Below are 14,458 nucleotides of genomic sequence, written 5' to 3'. Positions count from 1 at the left end.
ATATATATATATATATATATATATATATATATACACATATACTTATATACGACGGGCTTCTTTCAGTTTCCGTCTACCAAATTCACTCACAAGGCTTTGGTCGGCCCGAGGCTATTGTAGAAGACACTTGCCCAAGGTGCCATGCTGTGGGACTGAACCTGGAACCATGTGGTTGGTAAGCAAGCTACTTACCACACAGCCACTCCTACACCTATATAGTGTTATATTCACATTGTTTTTAAACAATGTACTGTGTCTTATCTGAATACATAGAATCGTGAATTTTCAGTTCTTAGAAGCTGCAGATTTGAGATGTAACTGTTAGGAATTTTGAAAAGATGCCAATCCTTATTAAAAGCTTAAGCACTTAATTTTTTTATCATTAGAGGATAATTCCATTCTTGTTTCATATTTGCTACTTGAACCTATATGTAGTATAAATTTGTTTTAGAGAAATTATTTGAAGTTGCTCTTTTATTGTTTTGATATCCACTTTTCCATGCTTGCATAGGTCAGATGAAAGTTGTCAAGGTAAATTTTTCTATGGTTGTCACCAACTCTCATTTGTTTCTAAGTAAGGTTATATTTCCCCACCAGTCCTTTGAGTAACAACTAACTCAGTAGCCAGGCATGATTTCGTGGAAGATTGTAAACAAATGACAACCATATGAATGGTGATTTTTGTTTTTAATCAGAGCAAAGATGTTATGACAAAGAGAAGTCTCTCTCTCTCTTCATATGATTGGCTTCTTATAGTTTCTGACCAAAGTATTGATCAGTCTATGGCTATGAAAGAACACATCAAACCAACAGTGCCCTTTTTGAAAGATTTAGTAAATATTTGGGTCAGCAGTAAAGTATTTAGTTATTCACAGAATCAGTTCTCTCTGACCAAGAAATAAATAATTCTACATTAAATTCATTGTAATCTAGTATAGATAAGCAGGAGTAAGAAGCAATTAATAACCAATTTAAAAGATGTTTGATATATCATTAAAAATTGCTGAAAATCTATTAAAATATATATTTAAATGTTCTTCCCTTTTGACATTCTATTTTCTTTTTCTTAGCAAAATGTATCCCCCCCCCCTTCTCCCACTATATTCTCACTTGTTTATTATTAACATTAGTTGCACATAACTTCCAAAATATTTATTGCAGCTTTGATCAGAGGTGGTACCATCTGTAATCAAGGGAAATATCTGAAGCATGGTTATTGTTAATCAAAAATACATTTATTGCATGGCAAATGCACTGCTAAAAATTAGAAAGAACACAATGTGTTCTTTATCAAAATTGTTTCTGATTTGTATGTAATCTTCTGAAGAAAGAAATGTTTTTCTTCTTGTTTTTCAGAACTATCCAAACATGAAAAATTTTAATTTTATTTGATAAATGCATAATTTTTTTTCAGTTTTGTATTGTTTAACAATTTAGTTCAATTTAATTGGTCTAAAGTAATATCCAATTGTAAATTTTTCTCCAAAACTATTTTATGTATTGTGTAGCTCTTTAAAGATGTTTTTGGTAGTAATTCCGTTTCTCTGGTTTAAGTGATATTTTAAATTATCTTTTTTTTTTAGCCTTATTTATATTCTGAGTTCAAATTCCACTGAGGTTGACTTTGCCTTTCTTCCTTTTGGGGGTTGATGAAATAGGTACTCTCTTAACCCAAAATTTCAGGCCTTGTGCCTATGGTAGAAGGGATTATTATTATTATTAAGGTGGCAAGCTGACACTCATTAGCATGCCATGTAAAGTGCTTTGCAGCTTTTCATCCTTTCCATTCTGAGTTCAAATTCCATTGTGGTTGATTCTGCCTTTCATCCTTTTGAGGTCAATAAAATAAGCACCAGTTGAACACTGGGATTGATGTAATCAACTAACCCCCCCCCTCCCAATTGCTAACCTTGTGCCTAAATTACACATTATTATCATTATTATTAGCATGCTGGGAAAAATTCTTCACAGCATCTCTTCTGGGTTCAAATTCCATTGAGGTCAACTTTGCTTATCACCTCTCGGGGTCAATAAAGTAAATACCAGTTGAGCACTGGAATTGATGTTATTGATTAGTCCTCTGCTCCAAAATGTCAAGCCTTGTGCTTATAGTAGAAAGGATTGCTATTATTATTATTATTATTATTATTATTGATCAGCCTTTTCAAAAACTGTGCCTAATATCTGGTGTATTTTCTGTATTAATTTTCTTTTAGAGAATAGTGGTCGAAGTGGTAGCATAAGCCCCACAGTACAGGACACTGAACAAACAAATGTGGTAATTTCTGGAGGAAGGTAAGAGTTTTCTTTTCATTGTTTTAGCTTCAGAAAGATAAAAAAGATTATTATTTGGACATAATGTAACATTGGTGGTTCTAGTTTCACTCCTACAGGACAGCACTTTGGGGAAGGTGATTTTTTTTCTTCCATATTGTGCTGACCTAGGGTTTCTTACTGATATTGAGTAACTAGAAACTGTATTGGAAGTTTGTTAACTGGATTATACTGGTTCTTGAGAGGCAAACCGTTTTTCAGTTTTTCACCGCCTCACTTTTGAGTATCTTTATTGGAGATCAATCTCTTGCAGGCATTTAGACTAAGGCTGAAGTTCACCCATGAATGTTGTTTAATGTCTTTTTTCCCCCTCCTCTTTCTCCTGGTCTCAGATCTCTTGCAAAAGTGTTATGATCACTGTTTTTTTCCCTTTAAGTACCAAAAAAAAAAAAAAAAATTTGAAGTTGTTTGGTGAGTTTTTATTTGGTTATTAATTTTTTTTCTGTAGTATGTGTATTTTAAATTACCATCTTCCCAGGATGTGTGAATGTTGGAAAGAAATGAAGCAAGCAAAATTTACTGGATATGTAATGTTAATGTGCGTAGATGATGAGGCACAGATGAGCTGAGAGAAAAATTGGGTATAAACAGAATTAGATATAATGTGTAAGAGAGATGACTATTGTATGAATAAGAAATATGTATGGATGATAATGGTTGGGTAAAGCCGTACCTAAATATCCAGCTGGAAGAAAATTGTAGATGAGGAAAATCAAGAGATATACAGACACAAGTGGTGAGCTTCACAAAGGAGATAAAGGAATGCAACAAATGGTAGGATTGTATTGGAAAGGATCTGTCCTACCTATATAAGCTAGGAAAAACAAATGTACAATGATGAGGATGTTGTTGCTTGTACACTCCTTATTGCTAATGACTCAAATGTCAAGTGAGTATGGTTTGAACTTATAGCACTATTCCCTTACACATATATCACGAAGAGTTTCTGAAAGTTAGTGCAGTTAGTGTAAAATAACTTTGAAATTAGCTTGAATATAGTAGTTTATGATTGTTGGAAGCGTATCCATTACTTGAGGAAAATAATTCCAGGTTTGTCTCTTCTCTCCTCATCCTTGTTGTGTCCAACCCTCCAAGGTTCCACATTAATTACTGTGCTCAGTCTTTTCTTCCCAGAATATTGGCCATCTGGAATTCTCTTCCTGCTTGTGTTTTTTTCTACAGATGTTGACTTGCAAAAGTTCAAGAGCATGCCATCTTAATGGCATCTCGCTTGTCTAGGATGATGATCTGTGGGGCAAATAGTATTGTGCCTTTCTCCAGATACAGCAAGTGTATGTGTGTATATATATATATATATATGTATATGTATATATAATGGGAAATATATTGTATGATTAAGGATTATATCATCTGTAAAATCAAAACAAATATTAAGCTAACTATTTACAAAATTAGAAATGAAGTAGTTGCATAAACAATTATTGAACTACTAATTCATGGGTTGTTAGTTCAATCCATTGTAGACATTTTAGTTTTTGAGACAAGTTAATTTATTTTACTTGCTTTAATCCACCTAGATTTGGCAATTAATTATCAAGAATTTAATGAAACACTGATTGGTAATGGACTAGCATCTTGTCCAGGAGGTGACTTTTTTTTTTAAGTGTAAAACAAATGCAAATCATTTGTTTCTTTGATATAAGGTCTAACAATTTTTTGCATGGCTTACAGCAATTGTAATACTGACATTGCTCTGTCACTCTTCTTGCATCATAAATTGGTTTTATTTTGGTTTGTAGCACTAGGCCGAAGGTAAAGTTGTCCATCTGCAAGGTTTCAGAGACGACCATTGCTCCAAAAGAGAATGTCTCATACAGTAAAGAAACTCAGACTACAAGTGTTGAAACAGGAGATCGTGAAGGTTGGTTGCAAACTCTCTTCTTTCCTCTTTTACTTGACATATTAGCTAGAATTGTGGTTATCTAGATGCTTCCATAGTTTTAGAATAGTCAGTTATTACAATATTTATGTCTAGTCATTTTGATTTTGTTTAGATTCTTATTTTAAGTCCTTTTTTTTCTTCCTGATTGTTGTAAAACAAATACTGTGACATAAAAGCTAATTCATTTTCTTAACTGATCTTTGTATTTTATTTGGTAAAACTAAGGCACTATTTTTAATTTATTTATTTAGCTATTGAAAAAAAAATGATCTTTAAGGTTTAAAATGTGGAACAAAGTTTCTAAAACATGTTTTCTAATTACTATTAGTTTTATATATAATGCTTACTGGAAAACAATCTTAAATATTTCAATTAATTTTATGTATTTTTAAAAATTATTTTTGAATTCTCATGTTTTTAATTTTTTTTTAATGTGAATTTTCTTTTTGTTAATAAAATGTTTGGCGTGTATACCTTATCTGGACTTTGCTTATAATAACTACTAACAAAGCTGGGTCAGATGTCCTCTGTTTCAAATAACTACGGACAGAACCCTTGAGTTGTACGTCATTTGAGTTATTATAACAGCCACTCTTTTCTTCTTATTCACATCACATACATGGTTTCTCCCGATCTTGTCTGTTTAAAATTGTAAAGAAATATAAAAAAAAATTTGAAAAATAAAAAGGAAAAAAGAATTTAAAAAAACCCTTCAAACTATTTAACTTCTTTCCTGGAAGGGACACATTTTATTTGCATAAAAAAAAAATCTTTTAATGTTATTCATTAGCCTCAAATTTCAAGCTTTGAGTGTATGTTTGTGTGTGTAAGGGAACATTGGTGTTTCCATACCAATGTTTCTATTCAAAAATTTTTTGGAATATGGAAATTTAAGATGTAAATATTCTGTCTTAGGCATTTGTGGTATTTTTCTGTTATTAGAGGGGAAGTGGGACTTTTTTTCTCTAATTTAATTAGCCGAGAAAGAGTGTCACTCATGACATTCGTAGGTCCTCCTAGCTTGGTGAAATTGATGTAGATGTATGTTCAGCATGATGTTCTGTGGGAAAATATAGGCAAGGAGGGAGTTGTGGAGAAATGATTTAGAATGGGTTTTCAGGCTGGGGCACTGTAGTAAGGATAATGAAAAGTAGATGTGCCATGGATGCTGAAACTTGTAGACTTACAGTTGTGGTGGCTGGTGAGTGGACCTTTGCCAATCATCCAGATGGTCCGCTCTTAGATGTGATCAAGGATAAATGAATGTGTGTAGCCATAGGACCATCCTATCAAATTTAAAGTATTTTCAGGCATTAAAGAGGAGACTTTATATCAATGCTGTATATGTATCAATATTATGTGTGTGTATGGTTGCATTTGATTGCCATCAGACATGTGAGATGATAGTATTGTAAACCTTTTAACCAGTCGGTTTTATTTAACTTATTTTCTTGCTGAGTAAGGGCAGATACAGATATTTGTAGCAAAATTAAGTTTTATTATGTTTTCTGAGATTTATTGTATGAAACCTTGAGGCCTGCTTGGATTTGTCTAAACCGGTGATTTGAAATTTTCTTCTTGATACACTTGTATACTTTTGAAACTCTACATTAACATCAGAAAACCCAAGCAATCGTATTTTTACTGTTTAACTATTTTGGTGAAACTTATGCTTTGATTAATGTAGATTTAAATACATCAAATGAAGCTCTTCAGTTACTTATTAATGATAAAGTTATTAAGAATGGATTTACTGTTTTGTGGCTTTTAGTAACTGGTGTGCAACCTAAGAACTGTTGATGCTTGCAGTATCAGCAGTTACTCATACAGTATCATACAGTTAAAAAGTATAGCAGTTTGTAAGAGAAACCGAGGATGATGTTAATTTCAATCTCTTATAGAATTGTGTAAGACAGTTTGTCAGTTCCCTAAGCCATTAAGGGGTCAGGGTTTTAGTGAAAGCTTCAAATTCACGAGTATATGGAGAAAGACAGTCTAGTGGGGCGCTATAGTAAAATTTAAACTCAGAACTGCAAAGTAAGAAAACACTTGTTTGCAAACCAGTGCTCTTGTTACTTATAGTGATGACTGCACTTATTCATGGGGTTTATATACAGTTTGGAGTTATGAGCAAAAGAGAATTGTTTTGGTTATAGGCAAGACACTGATGAAGGAATGCAAATCATTGAACATTCTCTGTTACTTTATAGAATGTCAGAAGACATGGATAGCAAAAAAAAAAAAAAAGGGAGGTGGGAATAAATCTGTTTAAAAAAGTAAAATGTTGATTACTCATTGAGATTTCTTATTTATTTGTATTGTGTGAGTGTGTAAAAGTTTGTACAGACACATGTTTACACTCAGTTGGAAAAATTTTTAGTTAGGTTTGAATCCTGTGTTTTTCAAATTAAAAATTTTTATTTTTTATTTTAGAGGATTGTTGTAAACATGAAGCATTTCATTAAATAAAGGATAGCAGTTTAAAAAGAACAAGGCAATATAAGAATGGTTAGATGTATCTGGCTGTAAGGAAATAATCTTCTCTAGAAGAATCTTCCATAATTGATAGCAAGTCAAATATGTATTATGCGTGTGTGTAGATATATAGATAGATATGTGGTGGGGGTCTTTGAAACAAAAACTATGAGAGCAATGACTGAAGTTAACGTAATTTCCAGAGAGGTGCATAGAGAGAGAAAATGTGTTGGAAGAGGGGAATTGGAATGAGATATTCATGCCTTTCCCAAGAGTTTTAGTTTTATGATACTCTTGATGCTCGATATTCTTCTGAAACTTAGCAGTCTGTGTATTAATTACAAAATCCCTAATGAATAATTAATCATGGAGTAAATCTTCATTGAAAATACTATAAAATGATGAGTGTACCAAGAAAAAAAAATTGCTGTTTTATTTCATTGAATGGAAATATTAAAGTTGATATAAGAGTTAGTTAAGCTTGATTAGATACTAGTGCAGAACCATGATTGTTGGGTAAAACTCTGCTAATGTTGATGTTATTACTCCATGTCTTGTTTGTTATTCTGTGGGTCAGGTTATTGGATAACTTACCTTGTCTTCTGTACGGTAAAATGTATAACCATTAGCGTACATTTAAATAAAACATTTTGAATGACGTCCTTAACATGTATATTACATACTTAGAGATGCACACACATGTACTAATTTGAGATGAAAAAAAACCAAAAAATATTTAGGCTTATAAGCAAGTAACTTCATGTACCCTTCTCGTAATATTTAAGTCACTCTGAGAATCTGGATATAGCTGTCTCTTTTTAGATGTTTTTGAAATAGCTTTGTGTGTGTGTGTATTTATTTAGAAGATTTTCTTATTACTTTAACGATTTAAAATATACTAAATTTACAAGAAAATATCGTATCCCTTGGTATACTATTTTTTTATATTACTCTATTTTCTAAATGCAATTGTTAAATTCTTTAAAAAAAAGTTTATTTTTTTAGTGAACTGCATTATTTCTCAGGCTTTGTTTCAGTATAATTTTAAATTATAAAAGTTAATTTGTTTGGAAAATTACTACACCATTTCAAGCAAAGAGAAAATAAAAATAAATTAATGAAAATAATTTTTTAAAAATTAGTTTTGAGAATTGGTTGCATTTCTTTTATTTGTTCCAAGAGAAGTAAAAAAAATCACATTTTGCTGATAACTTTAGTCTTCAGAAACTCTTATTTAGTTTCAATTTGGTCTCTTTTTAGTATTTTACCAGTTGTGTATGAGGTTTTCAAGTAAGCAACCACTATTTTTTAAGTACTTTTTTTTTTCATGATAGCTTGGACTTCTAAATGAATTTGTAATAAAGGTTGCTTCTAAATACTTCCAATTCTTTAGCTGAGTAAATAAATTTATGAAATAAAATGACAAAAAAAAAAATTCTGAATTTCCAAGCCATTATAAAAAAAAAAAAATGAAAAGCTAAAGCCCATTCTTTCTGCTTGCTTGAGAAGCCACATGACATATAGGTGAGATAATTCTCTTTTAATCTCAAGGAATTAATATAAAGAATTGAAATCAAAATCTTTTACTGCTCTGATCTGAATTTGATTTTGTTCCTAATATTCGTTAAAGTACATTTTACAAAGCTTAATTGTAATGCTGTTCATCAGTTAACTATCGGTTACATGTGCTCCTAATGTCAATACATTACAGTTGTAGATTTATGACCAACTGAGTATCTTAGAGTAAAATTCCTATTAGGCAATTTTGGCTTTGTGTAAATTATATATTCAGAAAGTATTTCTATCTTGTTTTTATGTTGTGTTTAGAGTACAGTTAACAGGAATGTGATGAAGACCTCATCATGTAGTTTTTACATGCATCAACTTGTGATGCACCTGGACACCTCATCAGTTGTGAAGTCCATCCTATCTTTCAATGATGACACCTCTTGATTCACATCCTCTTTGAAGCAACTTTCGCTGCTTAGGTGGATAACATGATGGCTCTTTGCCTACTGGCTATTGTGAAACCTATTACTTTGTACTCCCTACAAAAAGTCTGACCTGTGAAACCTCTGTATCCCATCTCAGTGAGCTCACACCTTACTTTCCGTTTGTTGCTTTGGTATTCTTCCACCAGTTCATTATCTACCTTCCTCCTCATTGACTTTGTTAGTATGACCCTCTCAATAAACAAGAGTTCTTATCGGATGACCTGCTTGAGTGCTTCTGAGATCAGCGCCACATTTGGTGATGTGGAGGTAGTTTCTGGGAACTTCAATTACTTTCTATAGCCACCTTTTGCTTCCCAGTGAATTTAGCTTCATTCCAAACAAAATTGATGGTATACTTCATTGAGTAGAGATGTTTATAATGACTTGTCTTATTGTAGTTGGTGATTGGTTATGGTGCCAGCAGTAGCTCTCCTTACTCAGGGCTTTTGAATAGCATCTGAGGATGTGCTCTTGAGCCATTTTACTCAGGCACAGAGTGCATGCTGGTGATTCCACATTCCTTTAGGAGAAGAAATTGGATAGGCTTGGTAGATTGTCATAGACAGCCAAGATCAAGAATTATATTTGATGGGGCTCAAATTTCCAAAGCTTAGGCTGTGAGACTTTGTTTATGATTTCCTCCTATGAGAATATGGGAAATGCCACAAATATGTGAATTTTTGTTTTTTCTTTTTTTGGTAATCATCTGTACTGAAAACTTATGGCAACATGATTTTAAATTGTGCTTTTAATATTGATTTTAAAGATTTAAGCAATGTTATTTGCACAATGAATTGAAAGTATTCCTATTTCAACTGTTTCCACCTATCATTGCTCTCTTTACTATAGTTGTATGCATAACGGTAAGCAACTGATGAAGGTATCATAAATTTCTATGTACACCTGACTACCAGAAACAGAAATTGTTTTGTGATTGAATAAGTATGTGTGTGTATGTGCATATATATATATATATATATATTTAGTCTGTATTCATTCATATTTTAATATGTGGCTTGATTTTCTTTTCTCTATATTAGCTGTACATTTTATTGTACATATTATTGTCCCAGATCTGATGCTTTTAATTTTCATTGAACCCTCTTACTAATTTGTTTTTCACTAGAAATTGAAAAATAAAAATCTAATTAGCCTGACATTTATTCAAATTTGATATTTTGAGAAATCAATGTCAATTTACATACAAAACATCCTGGCAAGATGGTATTTTCTTGTGAATAAGTATATCTATTTTAATTAGATACAATGAAATCAATATCAGGTGGTGCATTCATTGGTTATAAACCTATCCTATTGCTGTCCATAACCAATCTTATTCCTGATAACTAAATTTTGGTCATGGGTTTTCACTGTGTGAAGCAAGTATGTGCATACTCACAGGACTTATTTCATTTATATAAATTCAGGGCAATCTCCTTATTCCTTATGTTGCAGGTTATATAATTAGAAATTTGTAAAAGATTTGAGAATTTTAACTTTGTTTTCTGACACTTTTTGTTTTAACTACACATTGTTTTGTATATTAATTTCATCATATTTGGTTTCTGAACATATCTTCTTCAGACTCATATTGCATTCACACTCTCATACACATGCATGCACTCTTGGATTATTTTAGTGTACACATTTCTATTATAGCCAACTTTTCCTTATTTTTATGTCCTTTTAATTCAGTCTTTATAAATTGACAAAAAGAAAAAAAAGATAAAGATCCATTATTTAAAAGAGAAATGTGTTCATGATTTAAATCTTTTTTTATTGGTGCTTCCTATCTATTCCAATTTGAGTGAAATATCAGAATTTATCTACTAGGAATTCTGCTTTAACTATCCTGAAAAATACAAGTATTTTATTTCTATTTCTTAAAAACTGATCTGTTCTGTGCAGTGTAAAAGACAAAATTCATTTGTGCATGCTTGTGTTGCAATTCCTCAGTTTCATTCCAGATGATAGTATTGCAACCTAAATAAGGTGAAATACACAATAAAAATGTTTTTTATAAACTAAGCTGGTTGTAACTATAAAATGACATTACCTCCATAGCTTCTGATTGTTCTCTGTAAAGAATAAACTGAATGGATTGATTTTTGTTGTCATCCTTCAAAAATTGTCAGAAGAACTTTTAATTTCTGCTTGTGATTAGTTGTGGTTTGCAGGTAAATGAATAAAATGTTCAGGGAATTTATTGAGATACACTTGTTCATGTTATATTCTAGTCTAAGGAATATTGTGGGTCCTTTTGTTTCTATATTTTTGGGAATCCAAATAAGCTTGGATTGTCTTCAAAAATGGTAAATAAGTCTTGTTACTAATTCAGTCTTAGTGCAATGTACAAATTCTTGGTAATCTCATTAAGGAACAATTCTCTTACTCTCATTGCTCTTGTGATATACAGTGGATTGGTAAGAAACAAGCCTGTATCGGATATGAGACACTGGTTAATTTATAATCTCTGTTTATAGATTGTTGGTTAGTAGATCTTCATAAAGTTGCTAGTTGGTTTATAAATTGTAGATATAAATATTGTTATCCCATTAAACCTTAATGTGTCAAATAAAAAGTAAAATTCCAGATTAATTAATTGCTCCTTATTTATTTGGCATTAGATAAAATAGTTGTCCTTATGATGTATTGTAGCTAATATTTCCAGATAGTTGGAAAGTGCAATTAAATTACAACATTGTTACATAACTTGTCAACTGATTTGGGCATTTTAGATCAGTTTCTGTATAATTTATTAAATAGACTTTAATTTTAATGTTTACCAAAATATTTTTGCTGTTACTGAAAATAATTGTGTTTTCAAGTTATTGGTAAAGTTCATTTGTGAGAGATATTCACTTGTAGATTATTAGTTGTCAGAATGAAATTTGTAGTATTGCATAAAATTCAAGATGCTTTCCAGCTATAAGAGTTTTGAATTTTAGTGTAGTTGCAGTTAATGATGGACTGAGAAAAATAGAGGCAGGGTTAAGAGGATATAATTATTAATTTAAATGACTTGTAGACCTATTTTATTGGCAGGAATAAGGATTTGTTGTGAGGATCTGTACATTTTCTCCAGTGGTGGGACAATGAATATTAACCACAGAGGTTTGGAGCTGGGAAAGCTCTGAGGCCAAATACTATACCCTATTATTTTTCCGCATAGCTTCTAGTGTTACATCAGTAGTTTCCTATGCACAAGGTTTGGACTACATTTCTCATTAATGATGTTTGTTATATCTTACATTTTCTTTTCTATAAGATAATCAACATTTTTTTTTACATGGTCTCATGTGAATTCGCTGAAACTTGTTTTGAAAAAGATGTGTGAGGAATAATTGTCAGTTAAGAGATTCTTAGATGTATTATTTTAATGGTGTATTAATATTTATTAATCATATTTTTACATCATCATTATGTAAATGAAATGAATCACTAATATTATGTGGGCTTCATGACTTTGGAATACTTTCAAATTAGACTTACAGTTCAACTTATGCTGTTTGATGAGAGCACTGCAAAAGTCGTCATAAATGACCTTTAAAGTTTGGTAAAACTTACTGGAATAATGAGTTTGGGTATTTTTGGTATACTTGTGGCTAAAAGAAGTAATATGGAATGAGCTTGGAAGAAACAATTCTCTTTCTTGGAGAAAAATATTCTTAGCTATTTGCTATACTCAGCTGCTTATAATGCTTTCAATTTGTTAAACTCTCTATTACAGGGAATTTTCCAATATCACAAGACTTACTCTTGCGCTTTTTCTCTGTTTTGTTTATGAATGATTTTTTTTGTATGTTGTTATTCCAACAATGTACTGTCTGAAAGCCAGTTCTATGGTCTTGTCTTATGGAATTCATATCTGTCCACTTTACCATCTGTGTAGGCAACCGATATGGCAGCAAAGGATCCTCATCGAGTGAGTAAGCCATTTCCGAAATAAATGCCTTGTAATCTGTTCAGTTATACATCTTTTGGAATGTGCCGCATTTGAGAATCTCCCTGCTCAGATCATGACAGAGTAGTAATCTTGTGAAGGATTTGCAACACTCTAGGTTTTCTGATCCCTTTTACCCTTTAAACAATTTTTACCCATTACAAACAATAAATGAACAAAAATTATTGTAATCCTCTTATTTCTTAGCTTGAAACTTTGAGCCAATTAACTCTTATCCCATTGAAACTGTCCCACGTTGCAATTGTTTCTCTGAAAACATGAGGTACTGTCAATATTTAAATTAGATATTGATTAAATAAGGATACATTGGATACTGGTCAATTAATGACTTAATTGATGTTTACAATTGGTTAATTATCAACTATTAACTGTTTTCCTTCGATTTCCTTATCCAAACTAGGGATTACTTTTGAGACTGTTATAGTATATGTTGTATATCTGTACATTATGTTGTGTGCAATAACATCTCTGCAGTATTAGTCTGTTTTATATTCATACCAAGATGTGTGTATGGCTGGAACCATCTAATCGCTGTTACTAGAAAGTGAACTCTTGCCCATCTTGTCAGAAGTTAAGTAGTTATACAAACAATGATATGGGTAAAAATAAAAGAGGTTTTGGAAATATCCCTATGAGAAGTTGTTGAACAAGGAGTATGAAAGGATAGAGAGCATCTACCATCAGTAAAACCCACAAGGACCATATGTAGGTATCAGTTGTAATATGCTGAGAGAGAAACTTAAGACATGAATTTTTTTTCAGGACTAGTTGCTGATATGCATAAGCTTCAAGTTAAATTGTTGTTTTCAGTGATTCAGTTAGATTGTGGAAGAAGGTGTTGTTGTTGATACTAGTTGTAGTATTGCTGCTTCCTATGTTGGATTGGTAAAAGAGAAGGAAAACTATGGAAATTTATAGATAATGAATACAATAGTGAAGCTGGTGTAGGCCAGAGTTAGTTTAGTTATGGTGCAGTTTCAGTTCAGTCCATAAAGGGTAATTGTCTGCAGATACCCTATTTTTGGTGAGACATCACTTAGTTGTTGGTGACTTAAATAGTTCACTCTTTGCAAGTATTTGGGCCAGGTTCCTGCTTTAGGAATGCCTTTCTCTTTCCTGACTTTGTGATTACAGAAATGAAGGTAAAGTTATAGGTCATTTGGTAAATCCAATGTTAATGATGGACTGAGAAAAATAGAGGCAGGGTTAAGAGGATATAATTATTAATTTAAATGACTTGTAGACCTATTTTATTGGCAGGAATAAGGATTTGTTGTGAGGATCTGTACATTTTCTCCAGTGGTGGGACAATGAATATTAACCACAGAGGTTTGGAGCTGGGAAAGCTCTGAGGCCAAATACTATATCCTATAATTTTAGGTAGTTAGTATAGCTATTATTTTGGTTTGGATAGACCCTTCTAAGCATCAGAAAATAAAACATCGAACAGAATGAAGGGTACAGGTTGTGACAATCTTCTGCCTTAAGAATTGCAGTTTTTAAGTATTGTTGTTGTTTTTAAGTATTGTTCTTCCACTTGCTATAAACCACCAAGCGAAATTATATTTTGCTAATGACTATGTTTAAATATGATGATGACTATAATCTTTTCCCTAGCTGGCCACCATTCAGAATTATACCTGATATTTGAAAATAGAAAAATACAGCTGCCCTGTTTATTGTTTTTATGCTTAATATTGTCTACAATTCATTCATTTATATTTCTGCACCTTTCAGTTTTTATTTTTAAAAACAAACTTCGTTTTTTTTTCTTAGTTTTAATTTCAT

At 31.7% G+C, this 14,458-nt stretch overlaps 1 protein-coding gene across 33 annotated transcripts in view; it reads left to right on the top strand.

The window, feature by feature from the left end:
• Positions 1 to 14,458, top strand: part of LOC106869810 (cytoplasmic dynein 1 intermediate chain 2) — an 85,864-nt gene that overhangs the window by 14,614 nt on the left and 56,792 nt on the right. For 19 of the 33 annotated variants that reach the window (XM_052968934.1, XM_052968939.1, XM_014915677.2 and 16 more), the window contains 3 exons: positions 2,217 to 2,295; positions 4,095 to 4,216; positions 12,599 to 12,631. In XM_052968934.1, the coding sequence (XP_052824894.1) occupies positions 2,217 to 2,295; positions 4,095 to 4,216; positions 12,599 to 12,631 (234 nt within the window). The remainder of the gene's footprint in view (positions 1 to 2,216; positions 2,296 to 4,094; positions 4,217 to 12,598; positions 12,632 to 14,458) is intronic. The other 14 variants (XM_014915679.2, XM_052968940.1, XM_014915678.2 and 11 more) reach the window with 1 other exon arrangement.

This window comes from Octopus bimaculoides, chromosome 6, assembly GCF_001194135.2.
Source record: "Octopus bimaculoides isolate UCB-OBI-ISO-001 chromosome 6, ASM119413v2, whole genome shotgun sequence".
Taxonomy (NCBI): Eukaryota; Metazoa; Mollusca; class Cephalopoda; order Octopoda; family Octopodidae; genus Octopus; species Octopus bimaculoides.
Note: the sequence above shows the minus strand (reverse complement) of the source record. Positions and strands in the feature narration are given on the sequence as shown.